This window comes from Gouania willdenowi, chromosome 7 (assembly GCF_900634775.1).
Source record: "Gouania willdenowi chromosome 7, fGouWil2.1, whole genome shotgun sequence".
Lineage (NCBI taxonomy): Eukaryota > Metazoa > Chordata > Actinopteri > Blenniiformes > Gobiesocidae > Gouania > Gouania willdenowi.
This window is the reverse complement of record NC_041050.1, coordinates 39,334,396-39,357,093: the sequence shown is the minus strand read 5'-3', so window position 1 is coordinate 39,357,093 and position 22,698 is coordinate 39,334,396. Positions and strand designations below refer to the sequence as shown.

The window sequence follows — 22,698 nt, the reverse complement described above, 5'->3', positions numbered from 1 at the left end:
TCCTTTCTTAACTTATCCTATGTTATCTTAAATTATCTTTACTTATCCTAACTTATCTTATCATGACTTATCCTATCTTAAGTTTTCCAAGCTTATCCAATTTTATCTTAACTAATTTTATCTTACTATAACTCATCTCGATCTCTCTCATCCTATCCTACATCATCTTAACTTATTATTTCTTAACTTATCTTATCCCATCTTAACTTATTCTGTCTTACTATACCTCATCTTGATCTATCTCATCCTATCATAACTTAACTTATCTTAATGTATCTTATCTTAACCTATCCTAACTCATCCTATCTTACTTAAAACAAAAAACACACAAAACGCACAAAATGACACTGAAAAAGATTCCCAGGGGAGGGAAAACTGCACGATGTTTAAAACAAATCATTAAAAGTCTATAAAGATAATATTCCTCTTTTCATGCTCACCGTTGCTCTGAGTGACGGCTGCGCTGGTCGTCAGGGAAACCGGGTGTTGCATGGCGGCCCCCAGGCCTGGGTAACCACGGTAACCGTAGCTAAGGCCGGAGCCGTTGATGTAGAGCGAGTTGCTGTCCTGAGACGAGAACGCTGACGCCGCCAAAGAGAAGGCGGAGTGGGCGAGGGACGCCGGCTCCCTCAGAGCCCCGCCCCCGCCCCCGCCCCCAAGGGACGGCTTGTCCAATGAGATTGGCTCGTCCTGGAGGAGGTGGAGCCAAGAGAGAGTCAGACACCGGTACAGACACACAAGAACCACTGGTTTTAGTTAAATACTGAGAAAAAGAAGGGTTGACACCAGGGTTAGGGTCAATTACATATTCCAGTTACAATTACGTATTCAATTATCCATGTTCAATCACAATTACAGTGACCAGCATTTTTTTCAAATATTTAAACTACAATTTTTTTTTTATCTTCAGAAAGTCAATTACAATTATGTTCTCATTTACAATTAATCACAATTACTGAGCCTTTTTTGTGTCAGTATACAGTACCCCTAGATTTAGATTATCTTTAAAATATGTGAAAGCTTGATACAACATGGTTCCCCAGTTATAATTAAATTAAATTAAATTATTATTGACAATTTTTGTAGAATTTTCATGGCAATTACAATTACAAAGTAATTTATCAGAACTCACAATTTAATAGCAACAGATTTTTAACAATCAATTATGCAAATAAAATTAATTATAATTGACACCATCCCTGGTTGACAGACAGACAGACAGACACACACACACACACGTACATGATAGGACTCCAGGCGCATCCTCTTGGCGGCGTTTCGTGATTCGCTCTCACATGCAGCAGCCAGGATGTTCTCAGCCATGGCCGAGGTGAGGTGAGGAGGCGTGGGACGAGTCTGAGGAGGAGGAGAAACCACACGGTTGAAACGATGCGTGATTGGCCAGTTTCTGATGCTCAGAGGTCTGATTGGTCACACCGCGTACAGAGTCCTCACAAAGGTTTAAAAGCTGCTCGTTGCCTATTTTTAGTCACATTTCTGTCAAAACTGAGCAAACTTTTTACTTTTATCCTCTCATCTTAGGTCAGGACTTCGCCCCCTGCTGGCAGCCACGTGAATAGATGCTCTGCTGTATGAATAAAGCCTCTTTAAAATAAGTTTATTTTAATAAAATAAATAAATAAAATCCTTTTTTTCTTCAATTTTGTATTTTGTACAAACAAACATCGCTGAGCCCCCAAAATAAAGGTTTGTGACCCCGTTTTGAGTCGTGATGCACAATCTGAGAAAATAAATCAAGAATCAATAACAAGTCACCAAATTATTCCGAGACAAAAACATAAATAAATTAATGAATTTCAAAACAACAAGAAATGCCTACATTAATAAAAACAAAACAAACTGATTAACCAATAAGGAAAAAACAAAATGAAAAAAATATACATTTTAGAATAAACAGTAAATAAATAAATAAGTCACCAAATAAATCCTAAACAAATGAATGAATAAAAAAACTAAATATAACTGATTAACAGATAAGGAAAAAACTAAATGAAAAAAATTGCATTTTAGAATAAACAGGTAAGTAAATAAATAAATAAATAATTTATGAATAATAATAACCAATAAGTCACCAAATTATTCCTAAAAACAAACAAATAAATAAATGAGGTTCAAAACAAAATAAATGACTACATAAATAAATAAACAAAAACAAAACTGATTAACCAATAAGAAAAAACAAAATGAAAAAAATGCATTTTAGAATACACAGGTAATTAAATAAATATAAACATTAACAAAACATTGAGAAACTCCACAAGTTCACATATGAGCAAAAAATAATACATTCTAACAACATTTTAAAGTATCCGTTGGAATTCTATTGAAAAATAGAGATTTTTGATGGTGTGACAAACTACGACCACTAGGGGGCAGCAGAATCCATAACCAATAAGAAACGTTTCATTCTGGAAACAGGCTTTGCTCAAACTGATGACCAATTAAATGGTGACCAAGTTAAATGGTGATCAGGTTAGATGGTGACTGCCCTACAACCAGTTAACTCAGAGGTTCCCAACTTTTTTAAGACGTGATCACATTTTGATATCACACATTTTTGGTGACCCCAGAGAACTACTTTTTGATTATGTTTGTGATATAGTTTTACGAGTGTAGTGACCAGATGCGCAAGGTCAGATATTTCTATACAGTTTTTTTTTCATTTTTTTAGATTTACTAGTACAGTGCCCGTCGGAAGTATGCATTTATGTGGGAGCATAAGGGGTGTGACAAATGTGTTTGTTGGTTGTTTTTTTTTTTAATCACTTTTATATTTTTTTGTTTGGTGTATTTTTCTGTAATGTATGTTTTTTGGAGTCATGTGTATTTTTGTATCTTTCTGTTGTGTTTTTGTGCATTTTTTGTATAATTATTGTTTTTGTTGCCATTATAGTGTGATTCAGGAGTCATTTTGTTTATTTTTTGTATAAATATTGTTTAGTTTTTTGTTTTATTTTACTCATTTAGTATATTTTTATTATAAATACTGTGTGTATATGTGTGTGTGTGTGTGTGTGTGTGCGCTAGCAGCTACATTGTAGCTACATTGTAGCTGCTAGCATCTTTCTTAGCACATATCATATAAAAAGAAACACTCACCGTTGCACAGAACAAACAATAATCATAGTAGAGCCGTGTTATGGACCCATCCGCTCACAAAAACGTTACATTCCTCTGTTTGAAGAAACAATGTTTGTGTTAAGGTCGGCTAACGACCGTCAGCACAACCACTGCCCACAGTCATGGAGACGAAGGAAGAAGTGAGTTTTAAAGTAAGTTTGGAATCACGGGAACAATATTAAATAACCATGAAATATTAACTTAAATAACTTTTAGCGGTACAAAAACGTTTCTAATATTGACCTTTTTTTTTAACCCAAAATAACTGCGACACGGTGACGTCATGAACCCAGAACCGGAAGTAGCGCGCCCAATACCGCGCTCTTACCGAGGGAGCTGTAATCATAAAATTAACTATTTGACCGTTTTGCGTCACTAAATTACTCCAAAATAACAGATGCACACACTCGGGGTATTTGGAACCCGTCGACTAAGTTTCAGATCGAACTCACACCGCGTCAAGGAGATATTTGCTCCACACACACACACACGCACACGCACACACACACACACACACACACACACACACACACACACACACACACACACAATCCTTGCTTTTATAGATAAACTAGTACAGTGCCCGTCGGGAGTATGTATTCATGTGGGAGCATAAGGGGTATATTTGCAGGTGCAAAATGTGGGTGCAATTTTCCTGGTTTAATTCTATGGGACATGTGCATGACTTCATCATCACCTTTATATTTTTTTGATGGTGTATTTTTCTGTAACGTATGTTTTTTGGAGTCATGTGTATTTGTGTATCTTTCTGTTGTCTTTTTGTGCATAAATGTTTGCTGTTTTTTATTTAAATTTTTTTGTATTGTATGTTTTTTTGGAGTCATGTGTATTTTTGTATAATTATTGTTTTTGTTGCTATTGTAGTGTGAATCAGGAGTAATTCTGTGTATTTTTCTGTAAATGTATGTTTTTTTTTAAGTCGAGTAGAGTGCCTGTCGGAAGTATGTATTCATATAGTGGGAGCTTAAGAAGAGTTGTCAATTATGGGCATAATAATAACAACATACTCTGTAGCATTATAAAGGGGTAGATTTGCAGGTCCATGTTTTTGTTGTCGTTTGGTGTATTTTTCTGTGTTGTCTTTCGTGTAATTTTTGTATAAATATTTAGTTTTGTGTATTTTGAGTTATTTTCATATTTTTTGTTGTCGTTTAGTGTGTGTGTGCCTGCCTAACTTTCACTGAACTTATCTATTTTCAGTAGTTAGGTGTAGTGGCAGGTGTGTCGTGAGCAGTGTTTGGAATAACGGCATTTAAAATAACGGCGTTATGTAACGATGTTTGTTTTTCAGTAACGGGGTAATCTAACTAATTACTTTTTACGCCGTTGCAACGCCGTGATCGTTACTGAACGTTAAATACGGTGCGTTACATGCATTGATTGAATAAACTATTATCTGAAAGCATCCCCGGCTTCTGACTCAACTGTTGTGAGAAGGTGGGTTAAAAACAAGGTGAGCGATTATGATTGGCTAAGGCGACGTCATGTTTCATGGTAGCCAATCTGTTGTAAACAACTCAAATTTAATGAAGCACCTCACGATACATGCATCTAAAAAATGTGAATTATTTGACATAGAGCAACTTTTTTTTTTTTTAATAGTAACGCAAATAGTTACTTTCCTTGGTAATGAGTTACTTTTATTATAGAGTAATTTAGTTACTAACGCAGTTACTTTTTTGAACAAGTAGTGAGTATCTATAACTAATTACTTTTTTAAATTCCCAACACTGGTCGTGAGTGAAGCTGCAGTAATCATCAGGTGACCTTCACTATGTAGCACCGTTTACTGATCTGACTCAACACTACAGTCACTACCACCCAATGGACGGGTGTCGTGACACAGACTGTAACCGGACTAAATGGTGGTCTGTTACACACACACGCTGCTGATAAATGTGCAGCTTTCAACACAGCAGCCATTGCCGTCAATAACTTCCGGGTGAGGTCTGTCCGGTCTAAATGACGAACGGTCAAACTAACATGAAAATAAACGTTTTGAAATGTCATCACCAAATAAAGAACAATAAAAAAAAGTATTTTTCCTCATAAGAGAAAAGAGAAGTCCACGGGAGCTCGTGCACGCACCGGAAGTGAGCTGTGTAGTGAATAGATATAGATGGTGCGCTAGCGCCCCCTCACACCCTGAGGTCAAAAGTTGAATAGGTTTCATTTCGGGGCCGTTCAGAAGTGAAATAAAATTAAAATAAACATTTTGAAATGACCAAATTACTCCAAAATAACAGATACACACACTCGGGGTATTTGGAACCCGTTGACCAAGTTTCAGGTCGAACTTCCACCGCGTCGGGAAGATATTTGCTCCACACACACATCCACAGACCATCCTTGCTTTTATAGATAGATATTTGAGGAAGTCAAAGTCAAGTCAAATTGTAATACATTTTTTTTTTTAAATAACCTTTATTTTTGTTATTATTGAATTAACTACTTTTTTAACTTTTTATTTGAGGAAGTTAAAATATAGAATACAGTTGTTTGAAAAGAATCTAAAAATTTAAAAGTATAATAAACATTTTTACTATTATTTAATTATTTAATGACTATTTAATTTTTCTACTCTATTTTCTTTAACTAGATTTATATTTGAGAACGTGAAAGTATAGAGTGCAGCGTGTGGTGTTTTAATTTGAAAAATTATAATATAAAAAAAATATATATAATTTAAATCTGAATTTTTTTTATCATTTACTAGACATTTCAGGCCACCCAATTTCAATTCTGGTTGACCCAAGGTCAAAAAACACTGACATGATGCCCTGTTGATTTATAACATCGCCGGAGTCGCTCATCAGCAACATCTCAGGGTTAGTCTGTCAAACTAGTCAGTACTCAACGACAGGAGCTGAAATCTCTCTCTGAGTGTGTGTCTTTTCCTTTGTTGTCTGGTTTATTTCTGTTGTTTTGTGTCTTGTTTTGTAGGTTTTTGATATTGTATTGTTGTTGAAGTTTTAGTCTGTGTGACATCTGAACTAAAACGTGACCTTGGTGCTAAAAGTGCTGAGTCAGCGTTGTTGCCGTACCTCCATGCCGTTCTTCTTCATGCGTCGGCAGGATTTGAGGTAGGTGCGGATGCGTTTGCGAGCGCGTTCCTGGAACTCTGGGAACTGTCGGCTGCACGACTCGATGATGGCCTGGATTTTCTCCTTGGGCTGTTTGGAGATGGGAACCATGCGGTCCAGGTTCTCGTCCACAAACAGACGCACAAACATCTGCAACGACAACACACGTGTGTTTGTATCAACAACAACAACAACACTGAGACGCTTTCTCTACGTGTCCGTCTTACGTTGAAGGCCTTCAGCCTCTCGGGGTCGACTCCCTCCGCGTCGTTGATCTTGTCGTTGTCGTCGTGGTCGTCGTGGTCATCGTCATCGTCGTCGGGGGCGACCTGGTTGCCGTGGCGACCCGTCGTCAGGTCCTCGGCGCCCAAGTCCATCTTTACGCTGTCGTAGCTGCCACCAGAACTGAACTGAGGAGACTGAACACACACACAAGCACACACACACGTAATTTGAATGATTGTTGTGTGTTCCTGTCCTTTGTTATAGACGTATAAAGAATAGATCTGTGCGTTTTTATTTTGTTTTGTGTGTATTTCTTTTGTTTTGTGTGTATTTTTTATTATAATGTTGTGTGCGACACAACACAAACAAGCACCTTTTATTTCTATTCGTGGCTTCTAGTTTCCACAAAAAGGGAAGAGGACGAGGACGTGGCTGCGGCGTGGGCGGGGCTTTTCTTCATTAAGTCTGTTTAGTTTACTCGAGTAACGCACACTTTCACTGACTAGAGCTGGTAGTGTATCAACCCTGGACCAATCAGCATCCTCTGTGTGTGTGTGTGTGTGCGTGCGTGCGTGCGCGCGCTGGGTGAACGGTGTGATCTGACACACACTGTCTAAACCACTGAAACACTTCCCATGAGTCCCCTCGTTAGGGTCAGAGGGTGTAACAGTTTGTTTGGTGATCATGTGATCCTGTTACAGCTAAGTTTCTCACCTTGCCTCCGTCGTCCCGGTCCAGTCGTGGCTCTGCAGCGTGCGCATTGATCGTGTTGACCGCGTTGATCGTGTTGCCGTGCGGCAGCGGCAGCGCCGGGTGTGGAACCAGCGGCGGTTTAGCGGCTAACGGGTATTTCCTCCGCAGCTCCTCGGGGGCGTTGGGGTGGAGGGCACCCAACAGCGCGGCAGCGGCGGCCGACACAGTGACGGGCAGCGTCAGGCGCTGTGGGGGGGCGTCGCTCAGGTTGACAGGCTGCTGGTCTTCGGACGGCGATGAGGACGAGGTAGGCGTGCTGAAGTCCAAGGGGGCGGGGCCACTGTTACCGTTGATGACCTCCGCCTCCCTGACCACGGCGCCATCCTTCACCAGGGAGGAGGGAGGGGTGAGGGCGGGGAGGCCGTGACCGCTGCCGCTCTCTGACGACGAATCATCTGTGAGAACAAACAGGAAGTGATTAGAGACGGGGGAACATGTTTGTAAATTTTCACATTAAAACTGTCTTTGAACCAAAAGTAACAATTCATTCAAATCTAGGGATGTAACGATTAATCGCAAGGCAGTTATAAATCGATTCATAGGTATCACGATTGACATCGATACTTGAAAATTGAATCGCAAGACTTTTTTAAACAGCAGAGGGCGCTATATATTATCCCTTCTCTTGTCCAGCAGTGTACCGGCGGGCGGAATCTGCTACTATTTTCTTTCTGGCCGCATTCTACTCTTACATGTTAATGTCACATGTTCATAAATGATTCCTTACCACTTTAGCACCGAAAGAATATCTGTAATATTACGTGAATATCTGTAAAAGTGACGTTTTTCTATTAGCTCTGTCTGCTAGCATAGCATCTCTTCTTCACTGCTAGATTATCTGCATGCCAACCGACCACTGGGTTACCAGCGCCCTCTGCTGGTCCAAACAAATATCTGACGTAAATCAGTGCAATGTAGGTTTTTTTTTTTTTAAAAGTCTAATTGTTAAGACACAAAATACATTTTAAGTTGCACTTTTAAAAAGAAAAAGAACTATTATGCAGCTTTGCAATGTTTACTATAGAACCAGAATTAAAATTAATAGGCTTCTTCCTCATTTTTATTATTCCTATTTATTTCATTCAAAAAAATTTTTTAGTTAAAGTGCATTGTTTTGAATAGTTTATCAAGGGATTCTTTTGACAATGAAAAATAAAACAAAAATAATACAGTATTTTCAAGTGTTTTTCCCAAAAAAAAATAAAGGAATATTTTTCAGTCATCATTTGACTACAGTCCCATTTTGTAAAATAAATCGTGAGAGAATCGTATCGTGAACCCAGTATCGTGAATCGCATCAGGAGTTGAGTGAATCGTTACATCCCTATTAAAATCAGTTCTGCTATTAATTATTGACACGGTCAAAGCTGCAAAATCCTCATCAAAAATATTTAACTTTGCACCTTATTCATGGAGATATTGCATATTTAGTGTTTTTGCTGTTTCATAAAGATAGGGGTTCTTATGATAAAAAAAAGTCCATATAAACATAATAATGTAAAAAATTATAATAAATGTTATATCTATGGATAGGTCTGATGTCGTTAATAAGTTCTGATGCGGTGCACAAGGGTTAAAGTTCACTAAACAACCAGCAGGGGGCACACTGTCCCCCCATTGTTCTGATATCTGAGTGCTCCTGAACCTCCACAAAACAAGCATAAAAATATACTTTTTTTAAAACTGTTGGAATGCTTTAAACGTTTTTAAATTGATTTATTTTATTTTTATTTCATTTTATTCTACTTATTATTTTATTCTGTTTCATTTTATTTTTATTCATTCAATCCAATACTTTATTCACATTTATGTAACTATTTAATTTTCATACATCAACAGTAAACTGAACATGTCGAGATTCTAATTCTCTCACTGCTGACATGGAATTAAGAGAATCAAGTATAAAAGGAAAATAAATCAGTTACTAAAATATTATTAATACATTTACTATAATAATCATACACACACGTTAAACAATAATTAGATCAGTGTGTGATGGAGAAACGATAATCAGGTAAAAAGGTTGAAACCGAGCAGAGAAGAAGAAAGAAACCCCTCCCACATTTCCTCTTTGTCCACCCCTCCCCCCACCCCCCTCTGACCTCCTTCCTTCTTCTTCTGCTGCATCACCCTCCCTGTCTGCTCTCCATCACAGCAGTGTGTGTGTGTGTGTGTGTGTGTGTGTTCTGTATGTTAAAACCAGGAATACACTAAAAACACATGGAATGACTGAAGAAGCTCGCAAAATAACAAAAATATATAAAAAGACAACTAAAATATACAAAAAAACAAAAACAAAAATAAACTACATATCTCCTAAAACAAGCAAAATGATAACAAAAGCAAACAAAACAAACCCAAAAGACACAAAAAAAAAACAACAAAAACCAACAAGAATAAACTAAATATATCCTTAAACAAACAAAATGACAACCAAATTAATAAAAAAAACACCCAAAAACACACAAAATGAACAATAAAACCACATCAGAGTGTAATGCATTCAACGCCACCTTCAGTCACTGCAAACACGCACGCACACGCACACAGAGCGTCCAGTGTGTGTGTGTGTGTGTGATCAAATGTGAATTATGTCGTAAAGTGACACTGACGTATGGTGCCGAGCTCTACTGAGTGTTACAGAGGTCAAGTGTCCTGTCCTATCAAAGGCGCACACACACACACACACACACACACACACACACACACACACACACACACACACACACACACACACACACACACACACACACACACACACACACACACACACACACACACACACACACACACACACACACACACACACACACACACACACACACACACACACACAGTCCATCACTGCTTGACCCACAATCCTCTGGGAGGCAGTGAGAGGACGCTGCATCAGCTGACCTGGCAACACACATCTCCGTGTGTGTGTGTGTGTGGAAGTGTGACCTGCTAAGACGTTGTCCCGCTTTCCTAATTATTAATAATAATAATGAAATGGATTTTATTATATTAAACCAAAACATCGTGACCTTATTTTAAAATAAAGAACTTCTGGCGACCCCAAAGACAGTTTTTTTCTAGAATAACTTTTTTGTTATACTGTATGTTGGTAAATAACGTTCAACTCAATTTCTTTTGGTTAAAAAAGGTTTCAATACATAAAAGACACCAAATATGTAGTGGCTTAGTATATATGTGCTCATTTTTAAATGTTACCTACTAAATGACTTGTGTAATTTATTCTGTTATATCACATGGTGAGAATGTGGTCATGACTGCTGTTTGGAAAAAAATATTTAAAGTGACTAAATCTATTCACATTTATTTTCTGCGCATTTCAAGTTTTATTATAGTCTTGTATAAGATTTGTAAGTATTTCTATTTTTATTTCTATCATAATAATCATGTAAACAGGATTAGTAACTAGTGCCAGCTCAGATATTTTTAACTGCATATTATTATTATTAACTAGATTTACATTTTACAAAGTGAAAGTATAGAATACAGTTGTTTAAGATTGTGTGTTGTTTAATTTGAAAAATAATAACGTAAAGCTGTGATTTTACTGTAAAAAACATAAAAATAAATACATTTCATATGAATAAAGAAAGAGTTTAGATGGTTTTCAGTTTGTTTTAATATATGAACGTTTACAGAGTTCAGTCATCACTGTGTCAGAGAAACAATCTGCTTAATTAACAAAGAGCGTTTAAACGTCAAACATCACGATTATTAAATCATATTGATTGATTGATTGATTGAAAGGCGTCGCAAACGTCCCTGTTTTTAATTAAAGACGTAGATGATGTAGATGTGCAGGTCAGACGAGCTTTTCTCCTTCAAACGTCTACGTTTGATTCATGGCTAACGCACAGCTAACCCGTTATAACGTCATCATAAGACCTTAGGAGACAAGACCATATAGGATAAGATGAGCTAAGATATGATAACATTAGATAGGACAGGACAAGAAAAAACCAAGAAAAACAAGCTAAGTGAGGCTAAGAAATAAGAAGGATAACACAAAGACAAGCTAAGACACACTAAGCTAAGCTAACATTAGACTACATGAAAAGAGACAAAACAACTGAAGAAAAGAAAAAATAAGACAAGTTAAGTTAAGCTAAGAAAACACAAGATAACAAAAAACAAGATAAAATAAGCAAAGATAGGACAAGACAAAGCAAGACAAGCTAAGCTAAGCTAACATTAGATAAGATAGGACAGGACAAGTACAGACCAAGCTAAGTGACGTTAAAAAGAAATAAGAAAAAACTAAGAATAAACAACGCTTATGTTCAAGTTATCATGAGGTCAGCGTAGGTTTGGTTAAAAGCTCAAATAGGACAAAACAAGACAATCATAAATAAGACAAGCTGAGCTAAAATGCTAAGCTAAGCTATAATTGTCTGCTCCACAAAAGAGACAGAAATTCTTCTTTGGTTCTGTGAAAAATCCATTTAGGACAAACACTTAAAGTATCAAAGAAGCTCCTCCTACTGTTACATGTAAGAATAGATGGCACTGTTTTCCTTCAAAATAAAAGCACAGCATCCATCCATCTATTTTCAGGCTCACAAGGGTCAGTTTGAGCCTTTTCCCAGCTGTCATTGGGCGCTAGGTGGGGGTACACCCACACCCACACCCACACCCACACACACACACACACCCACACACAATCTACAGACTCAGGCAACCGAACAATTGTGTTTTTGGATTTTAGGAGAACCCAGAGAAAACACAGGTAACCATGGGGAGAACATGCAAACTTTACACAAAAAGAACACGTGTCCATCCCAGGGACTTGAACCCTTGACCCTCTCACTGTGAGAAGGTTTCTCATAGCATCTATTTTTCCTTATTTCGTGACAGAAAGTGCCCACAACCCGCTGAAAACACATCGACGATCCATTTTTGGGCCTTAAACCAGCAGTTTAGAACCTCCCAATTTCCATCGTACACATAACACAATTAGGTTCACACAGAAAAACACAAAAACACCACTTTTTGTGGCCGCGCTGTGATAAAAGTTTGCAAATCAAACTGAAGTTGAACCAATGAAATAATTAATAAATCAATGATAAACCAAATTATTTATCAAACGCTTTAATTGATTAATTAATTACTATCACCTAGAAGTGGGAGTGAGAATCAATAAAAACACGTCCAATCTGCAGGAATGCAGCTTATATGTGACGTAAAGACACAACGTGACCTGTGTCTGTGTGTGTGTGTGTGTGTGTGTGTGTGTGTGTGTGTGTGTGTGTGTGAATGGAAACACTTGTCTGATTCTTGCCTGTCGCGCATCATATGACCTTGCTGCTGTTGTATGCTTTCTGTCTTTGTGTGTGTGTGTGTGTGTGTGTGTGTGTGTGTGTGTGTGTGTGTGTGTGTGTGTGTGTGTGTGTGTGTGTGTGTGTGTGTGTGTGTGTGTGTGTGTGTGTCACATGGTACGGGACGGGACCAGAGCGATCCCCCGCGGGAACAAACTGCCCTGACCTTGGTGGCTGTTGGTGTCTGAACCGAGACCTTTGTGTGTTTCATCACAGGGGGCGGGGCTAAACCAGTGCCTGATCCCAGGGTCACATGATCAACATTCATGTCAGCATTTAGAATAATGACCAATCACAGCATTAACACAGGAAACAACAAAGGAACTGTGTTTTTGACGTTAGTGCGTTTCTGGGGTCGTAATTCATTTTAGAAAAAAAGAATAAGAAATTAGACTGAAGGCTACGCACGGATGTACACGTAAAATTACACAAAAAGACAATGAATACGCACAAAAATAACTTAAGAAAACTAAAAAAGAAAATAAAAATACACAAAACTACAGAACAATAACTAAATAACAACACAAATAGAGAAAACTAACACAAAACAACAACAATACACAAAAATAACTTTAAAAACTCAAAAAGACAACAATAAACTAAAAAAACCTCAGAAATACATAAAAAAATAACTAAAGAAAACCCAAAAAGACAAGAAAAATACACAAAAATAACTTTAAAAAAATCAAAAAGGCAAAATAAATAAACAAAATCACAAAAATTACTACAAAAACTCACAAAACAACAATAGATGCAAACAATATAGGAGACAAATCTACAAATGTTGTTTCCTGTGTTAATGATCTGATTGGTCGTTATTCTAATGCTGACATGAATGTTGATCATGTGACCCTCAGATCAGATACAATCACGTTTGTGATAAACGTGGTCAATAGTATCTACCTCCACATCTTCAATCATTTTCAACCATCCTCCTCCTCAGAGGAGCTAACCTGATCACCAGTGCTAACAGATGCTAATTCCTTCATTCAGATCCAAGGGGAGGGGGAGGGGGGTGGGGGGTGGGGTTGGAGTGTTGTAAACCAGAGACACCCCCCCATCCCCACGTGTAGGATTACATTGGATTATCCACTAAAACACAGCACGAGCTGCTTCTTCCTGGCTTCCTGCCGGCCGCTCCTCGGCTCCTACAGCATCCCGTCGCCATAGCAACACACATTCATAAACATTTAGTGTACTCACAACTGGAAAGTTGATGTAAAACCATCACGTCAGTGTTCTCAGGCACTCAGAGTAGAAGGTTTAGAAGGTTCTCAGCTCATCGTTGGAATAAAAGCAGAAATAAAGTTGTATCCAGAGCATTCGTTTCAGGACGGAGACGAAAAGGAGACGAAAAGGAGACGAAAAGGAGACGAAAAGGAGACGAAAAGGAGACAAAAAGGTGACGAAAAGGAGACGAAAAGGAGACGAAAAGGAGACGAAAAGGAGACGAAAAGGAGACGAAAAGGAGACGACCACGTGGAATAAAGACGTGCACATACGTCAGGAAAACAAGGATCTGCACACAAAGAGCAGCTCACGTCATGGTGTATCACTCCAACTGGTCATCGTTATACCTGGTGATGGAACACAGCAGAAACCAGGCTAACATCATCAATGCTTACGTTTTTACAACAGCTGTCCTTACAATCAGTCACAGCATAACATGGTGACCAGATGAACTGTAACACCAACTGATCAAAGTTCAGCCTCTGAATGTTCCTGAACACACAGACAAAGACAAGGGGACATGTTTTATACTGGTTATACAAGTTATAGTGTTTTATGCTGGTTTATACTGGTTTATATCGTTTATACTGGTTTATACTATTTTATACTGGTTTATCTTGTTTATACTGTTTTATATTGTTTATACTGGTTTATATCGTTTATACTGGTTTATACTATTTTATACTGGTTTATCTTGTTTATACTGTTTTATATTGTTTATACTGGTTTATATTGTTTATATTGTTCATACTGGTTTATATTGCTTATACTGGTTTATATTGCTTATACTGGTTTATATTGTTTATACTGGTTTATATTGTTTATACTGGTTTATACTGGTTTATATTGTTTATACTTGTTTATACTGGTTTATATTGTTTATACTGTTTTATATTGTTTATACTGTTTTATATTGTTTATACTGGTTTATATTGTTTATACTGGTTTATATTGTTTATACTGGTTTATATTGTTTATACTGGTTTATACTGGTTTATATTGCTTATACTGGTTTATATTGTTTATACTGGTTTATATTGTTTATACTGGTTTATAGTGGTTTATACTGGTTTATATTGTTTATACTGGTTTATAATGGTTTATATTGTTTATACTGGTTTATACTGGTTTATATTGTTTATACTGGTTTATACTGGTTTATATTGTTTATACTGGTTTATACTGTTTATACTGGTTTATACTGTTTATATTGTTTATATTGTTTATACTGGTTTATACTGGTTTATATTGTTTATATTGTTTATATTGTTTATACTGGTTTATATTGTTTATAATGTTTATACTTTTTTTTATTGTTTATACTGGTTTATACTGGTTTATATTGTTTATATTGTTTATACTGGTTTATATTGCTTATACTGGTTTATATTGTTTATACTGGTTTATATTGCTTATACTCTGACTGCTCCTGAAAACAAAGGAACATGTTGCGACTGCTTCATGAAGCCTCAGTCGTTGTGGGCCAGATCACGCCGTTCATTCTGTGTGCGCACACATGATGCTGATCGGCTCAGGGTCAGGACGACAACCACACAATACACACGAGAAGAAGAGAGGAACAGAGCTTAAGGGAAGAAGGTTCTACTGAAGTACAGAATATATTGGTCATCAAACGGGTCGAGAACGGACGACCAATCCTTCGTTCATCCTCTCAGTGTTTGTATCTGAGAGGAAGAGGAGGATGAAGAGTGTCTGTTATAGCTCAGGGTTGCAGGGCTCAGCTGTCAGCCATCGCAATGCAACAGCAGGGACGGGAGCACGAGCAGCGATTCCATCTGTCATGCTGCACTGTAAGGACGCCGTGCGTTCTGGATCTGTGCACGTTAGTAAGTAACGTGAAGACGTGTCCGTCATACGTTAGTTTGAAAAAAATTTCAATTTAATGTAGCACTAGGTGAGATCAAGTCTGTACGAAACAAAATTTTACTGAGGATGCACAAAAATTAGCCCTGCCCCTTAACCCTTTGACCCTGCTCAGCCACCGCTGCTACATGCTAAGCTAACCAAACACATGGACTGGTCTCTGTTTGATGTTCCTTCATTCTCAGAAAAAAAGCTGATTCACCATCTGCAATAAGTGGAACACAAAGATTCATCTACAGGGTGTCAAACTCATTTTAGTTCAGGGACCAAATATGGGACAGTTTGCCCTTGGGAGGGCCACAGATCTTATGTTGGGGAAATAGATGAATTTCAACATTATTGGTGCCCTGTAAACACAGGAAAAAGCAAAGGGTTTGTGTGTTTTTGATGTCATTTAGTGCATCTTTGGGGTCATAAAACAAATTAGACTGAGGGCTACGCATGGATGCGCATGTAAAAATACACAAAAGGACAATAAATACAGACGAAAATAACTTCTAAAAACTATAAAAGACAATAAAAATACTCAGATATACCTCAAAAACACTCAAAATTATGAAATGGTTTTGCACTTCCACTTATAAATGACGTATAAATGATAAAGTATGTAAGTATATCAGTACCTGCAGGATCTTCACTTAAACTGACCTGATTTTGGGAATTTGAGGAAATTTTATGGAATAATTTGAGGAAAATGATTTTGAAAAAATTAAAAGTTCTTTCAACAATTTGGGAAAAAAAATGAGTGTCGTCATGTGACAGAAGAAGTGGAAAACTGAGCTCTACAAATATTGTGGAATTTAATTGAATTTTTGTATTTGAAGGGGCTGAGATATTTACAACTGAATTAATTAGTTGGTAATTTACAAAATAATTTTTAGTTTCGGCCGAATTTAATGCTCTAATGGGCTGGATTTGGCCCCTGGGCCTTGAGTTTGACACAAACTCCTGCAGTGTGACTCCATCAGACTCCATCAACTGAAATAATCAGGATTTACACAAACAAAGCAATGAGACTGTGTGTGTGTGTGTGTGTGTGTGTGTGTGTGTGTGTGTGTGTGTGTGTGTGTGTGTGTGTGGGAGGCACACGGCTCTTCATTGTGAAGAGGTGCTGAAGGTCAGAGGAGCAGAATAGGAGGGTGGTACAGTCAACAGGGATGCAACAAAGACACTGCTGTCAGACACACACACACACAAACGCACACATTCACGCACGCGCACACACACTCCCATGGCTCAAATGATTTTTGTATCTGTAACTCGTAGTGTTATATATTATATTATTCCTATTTAATCATAATTATATACTGAATTAATGACACTGATATTATGGATACATCATCACATACATCCACATTTTTCTTTCATTAATGCCAGATTCACCAGCAAAAAAAATTCCAGTATAAGAAATATAAACCAGTATAAACCAAGATAAACCACTATAAGAAATAAAAAGCAGTATGAACCAATATAAACCAGTATAAACTAGCATAAACCACTATACGACATATAAACCAGTATAAACCAATGTAAACCAGTATAAACCAGCGTAAACTAATATAAACTAGCATAAACCAAAATAAACCAGTATGAACCAGCATAAACCAATATAAACCAGTATAAACTAATATTAACTAGCATAAACCAACATAAACCAGTATAAATCAATATAAATCAGTAAAAACCAGTATAAACCAGTATAAACCAGAATAAACCAATATAAACCAGTATAAACTAATATTAACTAGCACAAACCAACATAAACCAGAATAAACCAGTATAAATCAATATAAATCAGTAAAAACCAGTATAAACCAATATAAACCAGTATAAACCAATATAAACCAGTATAAACATAAATAAATTAGCATAAACCAATGTAAACCAGTATAAACATACATAAACTAGCATAAACCAATGTAAACCAGTATAAACCAGCGTAAACTAATAAAAACCAGCATAAACCAATATAAACCAGAAAAAACCAGTATAAATCAATATAAATCAGTAATAACCAGTATAAACAAATATAAACCAGTATAAACCAATATAAACCAGTATAAACATAAATAAATTAGCATAAACCAATGTAAACCAGTATAAACATACATAAACTAGCATAAACCAATGTAAACCAGTATAAACCAGCGTAAACTAATAAAAACCAGCATAAACCAATATAAACCAGAAAAAAACAGTATAAATCAATATAAATCAGTAATAACCAGTATAAACAAATATAAACCAGTATAAACTAATATTAACTAGCATAAACCAACATAAACCAGAATAAACCAGTATAAATCAATATAAATCAGTAATAACCAGTATAAACAAATATAAACCAGTATAAACAAATATAAACCAGTGAAAACCAGAATAAACCAATATAAACCAGAATAAACCAGTATAAATCAATATAAATCAGTAATAACCAGTATAAACAAATATAAACCAGTAAAAACCATAATAAACCACTATAAACCAGTATAAACCAGAATAAACCAGTATAAACCAGTATAAACCAGTATAAACCAAAATAAACCAATAACATTAAACACCATCAGCTGGTCCCAGCTTCACTGCTGTTGTGCTCAAACTGGTATCCGTGTTAACTGACGACTGACTTCTGAACACAACCAGCTCAGTCACCAGTTAACACGATCACCAGCTGGTTTAGAACACCCATGGAGCCTCAGACTGAGCTACTGCCAACTAGTCAGTACTCAACAGCAGCAGTTGTGTCTTTGTTGTTTTGTATCTTTTTGGTGTGCGTGTGTAATTCTCTTATATATTTTTTTTAGTTTTTTGTTTCTTTTGTTGTGTATTTTGTTATTTTTCTGGTGTAATTATGTATTGTTGTTTTTTCTTGTAACGTTTATTTTGAAGGTTTTGGCGAAATGTTGTTGTTTTGTGTTTTATTTTGTCTTTTTGGTGTTTTTATCATCAGAGTCCACCCTGAGTTACTCTGTCTGTTACAGACAAACTAGTCAGTACTCAATGACAGGAGTCACTGAGGGGGCGGGGCTCAACTGCATAATGCTGCCTGATCCTATAGTGAAGTGATGGAGCCTCAGGTTGAAAACCTCTGAATGAAGGAGGAAGAGAGGGGGCGTGTTTGCTGTGATTGGTTGGGATGGAGCGAGAGGAAAAATGGACGTTCAGTCAGCAGATGTTAGAGCACGTAAACTAAGAATGTGTGTGTGTGTGTGTGTGTGCGTCCTCACACACATACACCCCCCCCCCCCCACCTGCTGTCCATCATTTTATCTGCCAAGGATTTCCAACTAATGAAGCACCACATGGATTGTTTTTAAATTAAAAACCGTAAAGAAACATTTCCTCCACATCTTTCAGGTTTCAAAGGCTTTCCGAACGACATCATTTTAGTAAAGTACCACAAGGAAGAAGCTCCGCCCCTTTACCCTTTGTCCCTGTTCAGCCATTAATGCTACGTTCTAAGCTAACCCAAACAACTACTCTTGCTAACGTACTACTCTTGCTAACGTACTACTCTTGCTAACGTACGACTCTTGCTAACGTACGACTCTTGCTAACGTACGACTCTTGCTAACGTACTACTCTTGCTAACGTACTACTCTTGCTAACGTACTACTCTTACTAACGTACTACTCTTACTAACGTACTACTCATACTAACGTACTACTCTTACTAACGTACTACTCATACTAACGTACTAATCTTACTAACGTACTACTCTTACTAACGTACTACTCTTGCTAACGTACTACTCATGCTAACGTACTACTCTTGCTAACGTACTACTCATGCTAACGTACTACTCATGCTAACGTACTACTCATGCTAACGTACTACTCTTACTAACGTACTACTCTTACTAACGTACTACTCATACTAACGTACTAATCTTACTAACATACTACTCTTACTAACGTACTACTCTTACTAACGTACTACTCATACTAACGTACTAATCTTACTAACGTACTACTCTTACTAACGTACTACTCTTACTAACGTACAAAGTGCTCCTCTTCCTCTTCCTCATCATGTCAGTCATTATCAGCAGCAGTGTTAATCCTGCTGATCACAATCTAAGGCTTCACAGATCAATCTGTTTAATGAGGTGTAATCCTCTGAACTGATTCCTGCTGCCAGTCAGAGAGACCACACACACACGCGCACACACACACACGCACACACACACACACACATGCACACACGCACACAGAAAATATACAGAAACACACACACACACCTTTTCAGGAAATGTCAGGACGTATCTGTCAAAGGTAAAGAAAGCTGATACACCACTCTGTGTGTGTGTGTGTGTGTGTGTGTGTGTGTGTTTTGAAGATGAAATAGAAAAAGATCTTCTGAAGGAGGGAGGATCCATCTCTCAGGTGGAGAGGAAGGCAGTACAGAAGGAGAAGAAATGCACGCACACACACATACGCACAAGCACACGCACACAGTCATTCATCATCAAATTCTTTATAATTTTAATTCTTCATCATCATCATACTAATGTTTTATGAACTTTTAATTGAAATAAATGGCAAACACTTCCCTAACATGTTGTTCCATCGCCATGGCAACCATCTTCAATTCCTCGTCCACGTTATGTTTCCTCGTCGCTCTGAGCTGATCACAAACCTTTTAACGAACTCTGTGACGGCGTGATAACTGCTAATAATGAAGACGACAGCCTCAGTCTGCTCGTCTGTGTGTGTGTCACCAATGAAACACACACACACACAACAGCACACTCAATAAATGTGACACATGCGTTCAGTGCACGTTATAAAACTTTTCTAACTATGGGAAAGTGTCGGAAGCATTTTACTTGGTTTATTAAGTCCCACTTTAAAGGAATGTTCCTGTTTTTACAAATGTCGTCTAAAATCTTCTGTCTAGGTGTCATCCTCGACAGCACTCTACCTTACAAATCCCACATCAATAAAATCATCCGGTCAGCATATTTCCACCTCCGTAACATGAATGGCCTCCGCCCCCTCCCTAACCCCCCACACTGCTGCTATCCTTGTCCACAGTCTCGTCATTTCCCGGCTAAATTACTGTAATTCCTTGTCTTTGGTCTCCCCAGTAAATCCCTGTATAAACTCCAGTTAGTCCAGAACTCAAACCCTACTCCTCTATCTCCCACATCACTCCTGTTCTCCACCAGCTCCACATTCAGTCCTTCATCCACTTCAAGATCCTTCTGTTTACGTTTAAGGCCATCCACCACACTGCCCCCCTTACCTAACGGATCTTATCCACGTCCACACTCCATCTCACTCCCTCAGATCCTCTTCCTCCATTCATCTGTCCACTCCACCAGCCCACCTCCCCACCATGAGGAGCAGAGCTTTCAGCCGCTCCCCAACTCTGGAACTCAGGAACATGGACTCATTCTCACAATTCAAAGCCAGACTCAAACTCAAATGTATTATTATCATTATTATTATTATTATTATTATTATTATTATTATTATTATTATTATTATTATTAATAATAAATCTTAAGTCTCAGTCTTTGATTTCAAGTCCTAAGTCTTAGAGCTTGAGTCCAAGTCTAGTCTTTGAGCCCCTAGTCAAGACTAAAGTCTCTGACCTCAGATACAAGTCATGTCTCAAGTTTTAGAGCTTGAGTCTCAAGTCCACTTTCCAGTCTTAGACAGTCCCTCCAGGATTTCACGATGTTGCAATCGCAACTATTAACACAAAATCAAGCAAACTCCGCAAAATCAGTGCGGCAATGCAATTTTTCCAAAAACCCGCAACTTTGTTGAAAAAAAAAATAAATATGCGGCCGCTTATTGTTATTTTTGGCATTTTAGCGCTTGTAGTTGCTATGGAAGTAGCTGAGGATGTACTATGGGCTTTGTGCCATAGACATGTATACATAGATGCCATATCGACTGCTGCCGCCCACTAGAGCAGTGCGTCTACATATATTATGTCTACGAAGAAGAAAATGCCTACGTCACATCCTGTTTTCAACCAGTGCTGGGAGAAAGCATTCAATGAAGTCATGTGTGATAGAAATACTTTGCATTTGCCAACAAAAATATCAGCTAAGGATCGTGTAAAACAGTGCCTAACGTTGCTTCATAAGAGTGGAGGTAAACTTTTGTTTGTTCAAAATACAATGTTATCATCAAGCACAAGGTGCCCCTCAGAGTCTCACATTAAATTATGCTAAATTAGATTTGCTTGATATATTTGGGGTTAGCCATGAAACATTGATGAGCAGTGGATCTGTATGTAGGCCAGCTTTAGTGTGCTTTAATGTACTCGACTGAGGGGGAACGCTGAGGTCCTGACAGGGAACCAAGAGTGCTCGAATTAGTTGGTCACGGTTTGACTAGTGATGGTTAATGTGAGCACTGAGAAACAACATTAAAGTCTGTCTTCTGCTGTGACTTGTCACCAGATATAACGGTCACCAGTTGAAGTAGTGAACTGGTCAAGTGATGCAGGAAGTGGAGATGATGGGAATCAAAAAGTTAGACTAAAACATACAAAAAAGATGCAGTGAGTGCACGAATGGAAACAAGACACCTTTCACACTCTTGTGCACACTCACACGTAAGTGGTCGTACACTGATTCATCAGAGCATCTTTGTGTACTGTGACAACGAAGATGATGAGGACGACGATCGTGATGATGATGATGGTGGCGAAGGTGCTTTTCGCTCTTGATTGGTTCTGATTCATCGTGTTCCGTATGAACACCAACACACTGGCCTCGCCTCGCCTCGGAGGAAGGAGGAAGGGAGGCGTTTCCATGGCAACGGGGTTACAGAGTGCATGGATGACGTCGGATGGAGAAAAGTCCTGTTGGATGCTGAGACGAAACATCCGCTCGGTGCGATGAGCAGAAGGAGAAATCCCACCGCAGTCAGAGTTCATCACAGTGAGAGGAGGACGAGGCAGACAGAGAGGGGTCGGCCGTCTGCAGCCGCCCACGTGCACGCACGCACGCACGCACGCGCACACGCACACACACACACACACACACACACACACACACACACACACAC

The 22,698-nt window shown here is 38.0% G+C and overlaps 1 protein-coding gene across 1 annotated transcript in view; it reads right to left on the bottom strand.

Moving 5' to 3' along the window:
* Positions 1-22,698, bottom strand: part of LOC114466778 (nucleolar protein 4-like) — a 66,956-nt gene that overhangs the window by 6,409 nt on the left and 37,849 nt on the right. Inside the window, exons 6-10 of the mRNA XM_028452501.1 lie at positions 7,185-7,618; positions 6,473-6,664; positions 6,207-6,395; positions 1,243-1,356; positions 441-690 (exon numbers count right to left, since the gene is read on the bottom strand). Of these exons, the coding sequence (XP_028308302.1) occupies positions 441-690; positions 1,243-1,356; positions 6,207-6,395; positions 6,473-6,664; positions 7,185-7,618 (1,179 nt within the window). The remainder of the gene's footprint in view (positions 1-440; positions 691-1,242; positions 1,357-6,206; positions 6,396-6,472; positions 6,665-7,184; positions 7,619-22,698) is intronic.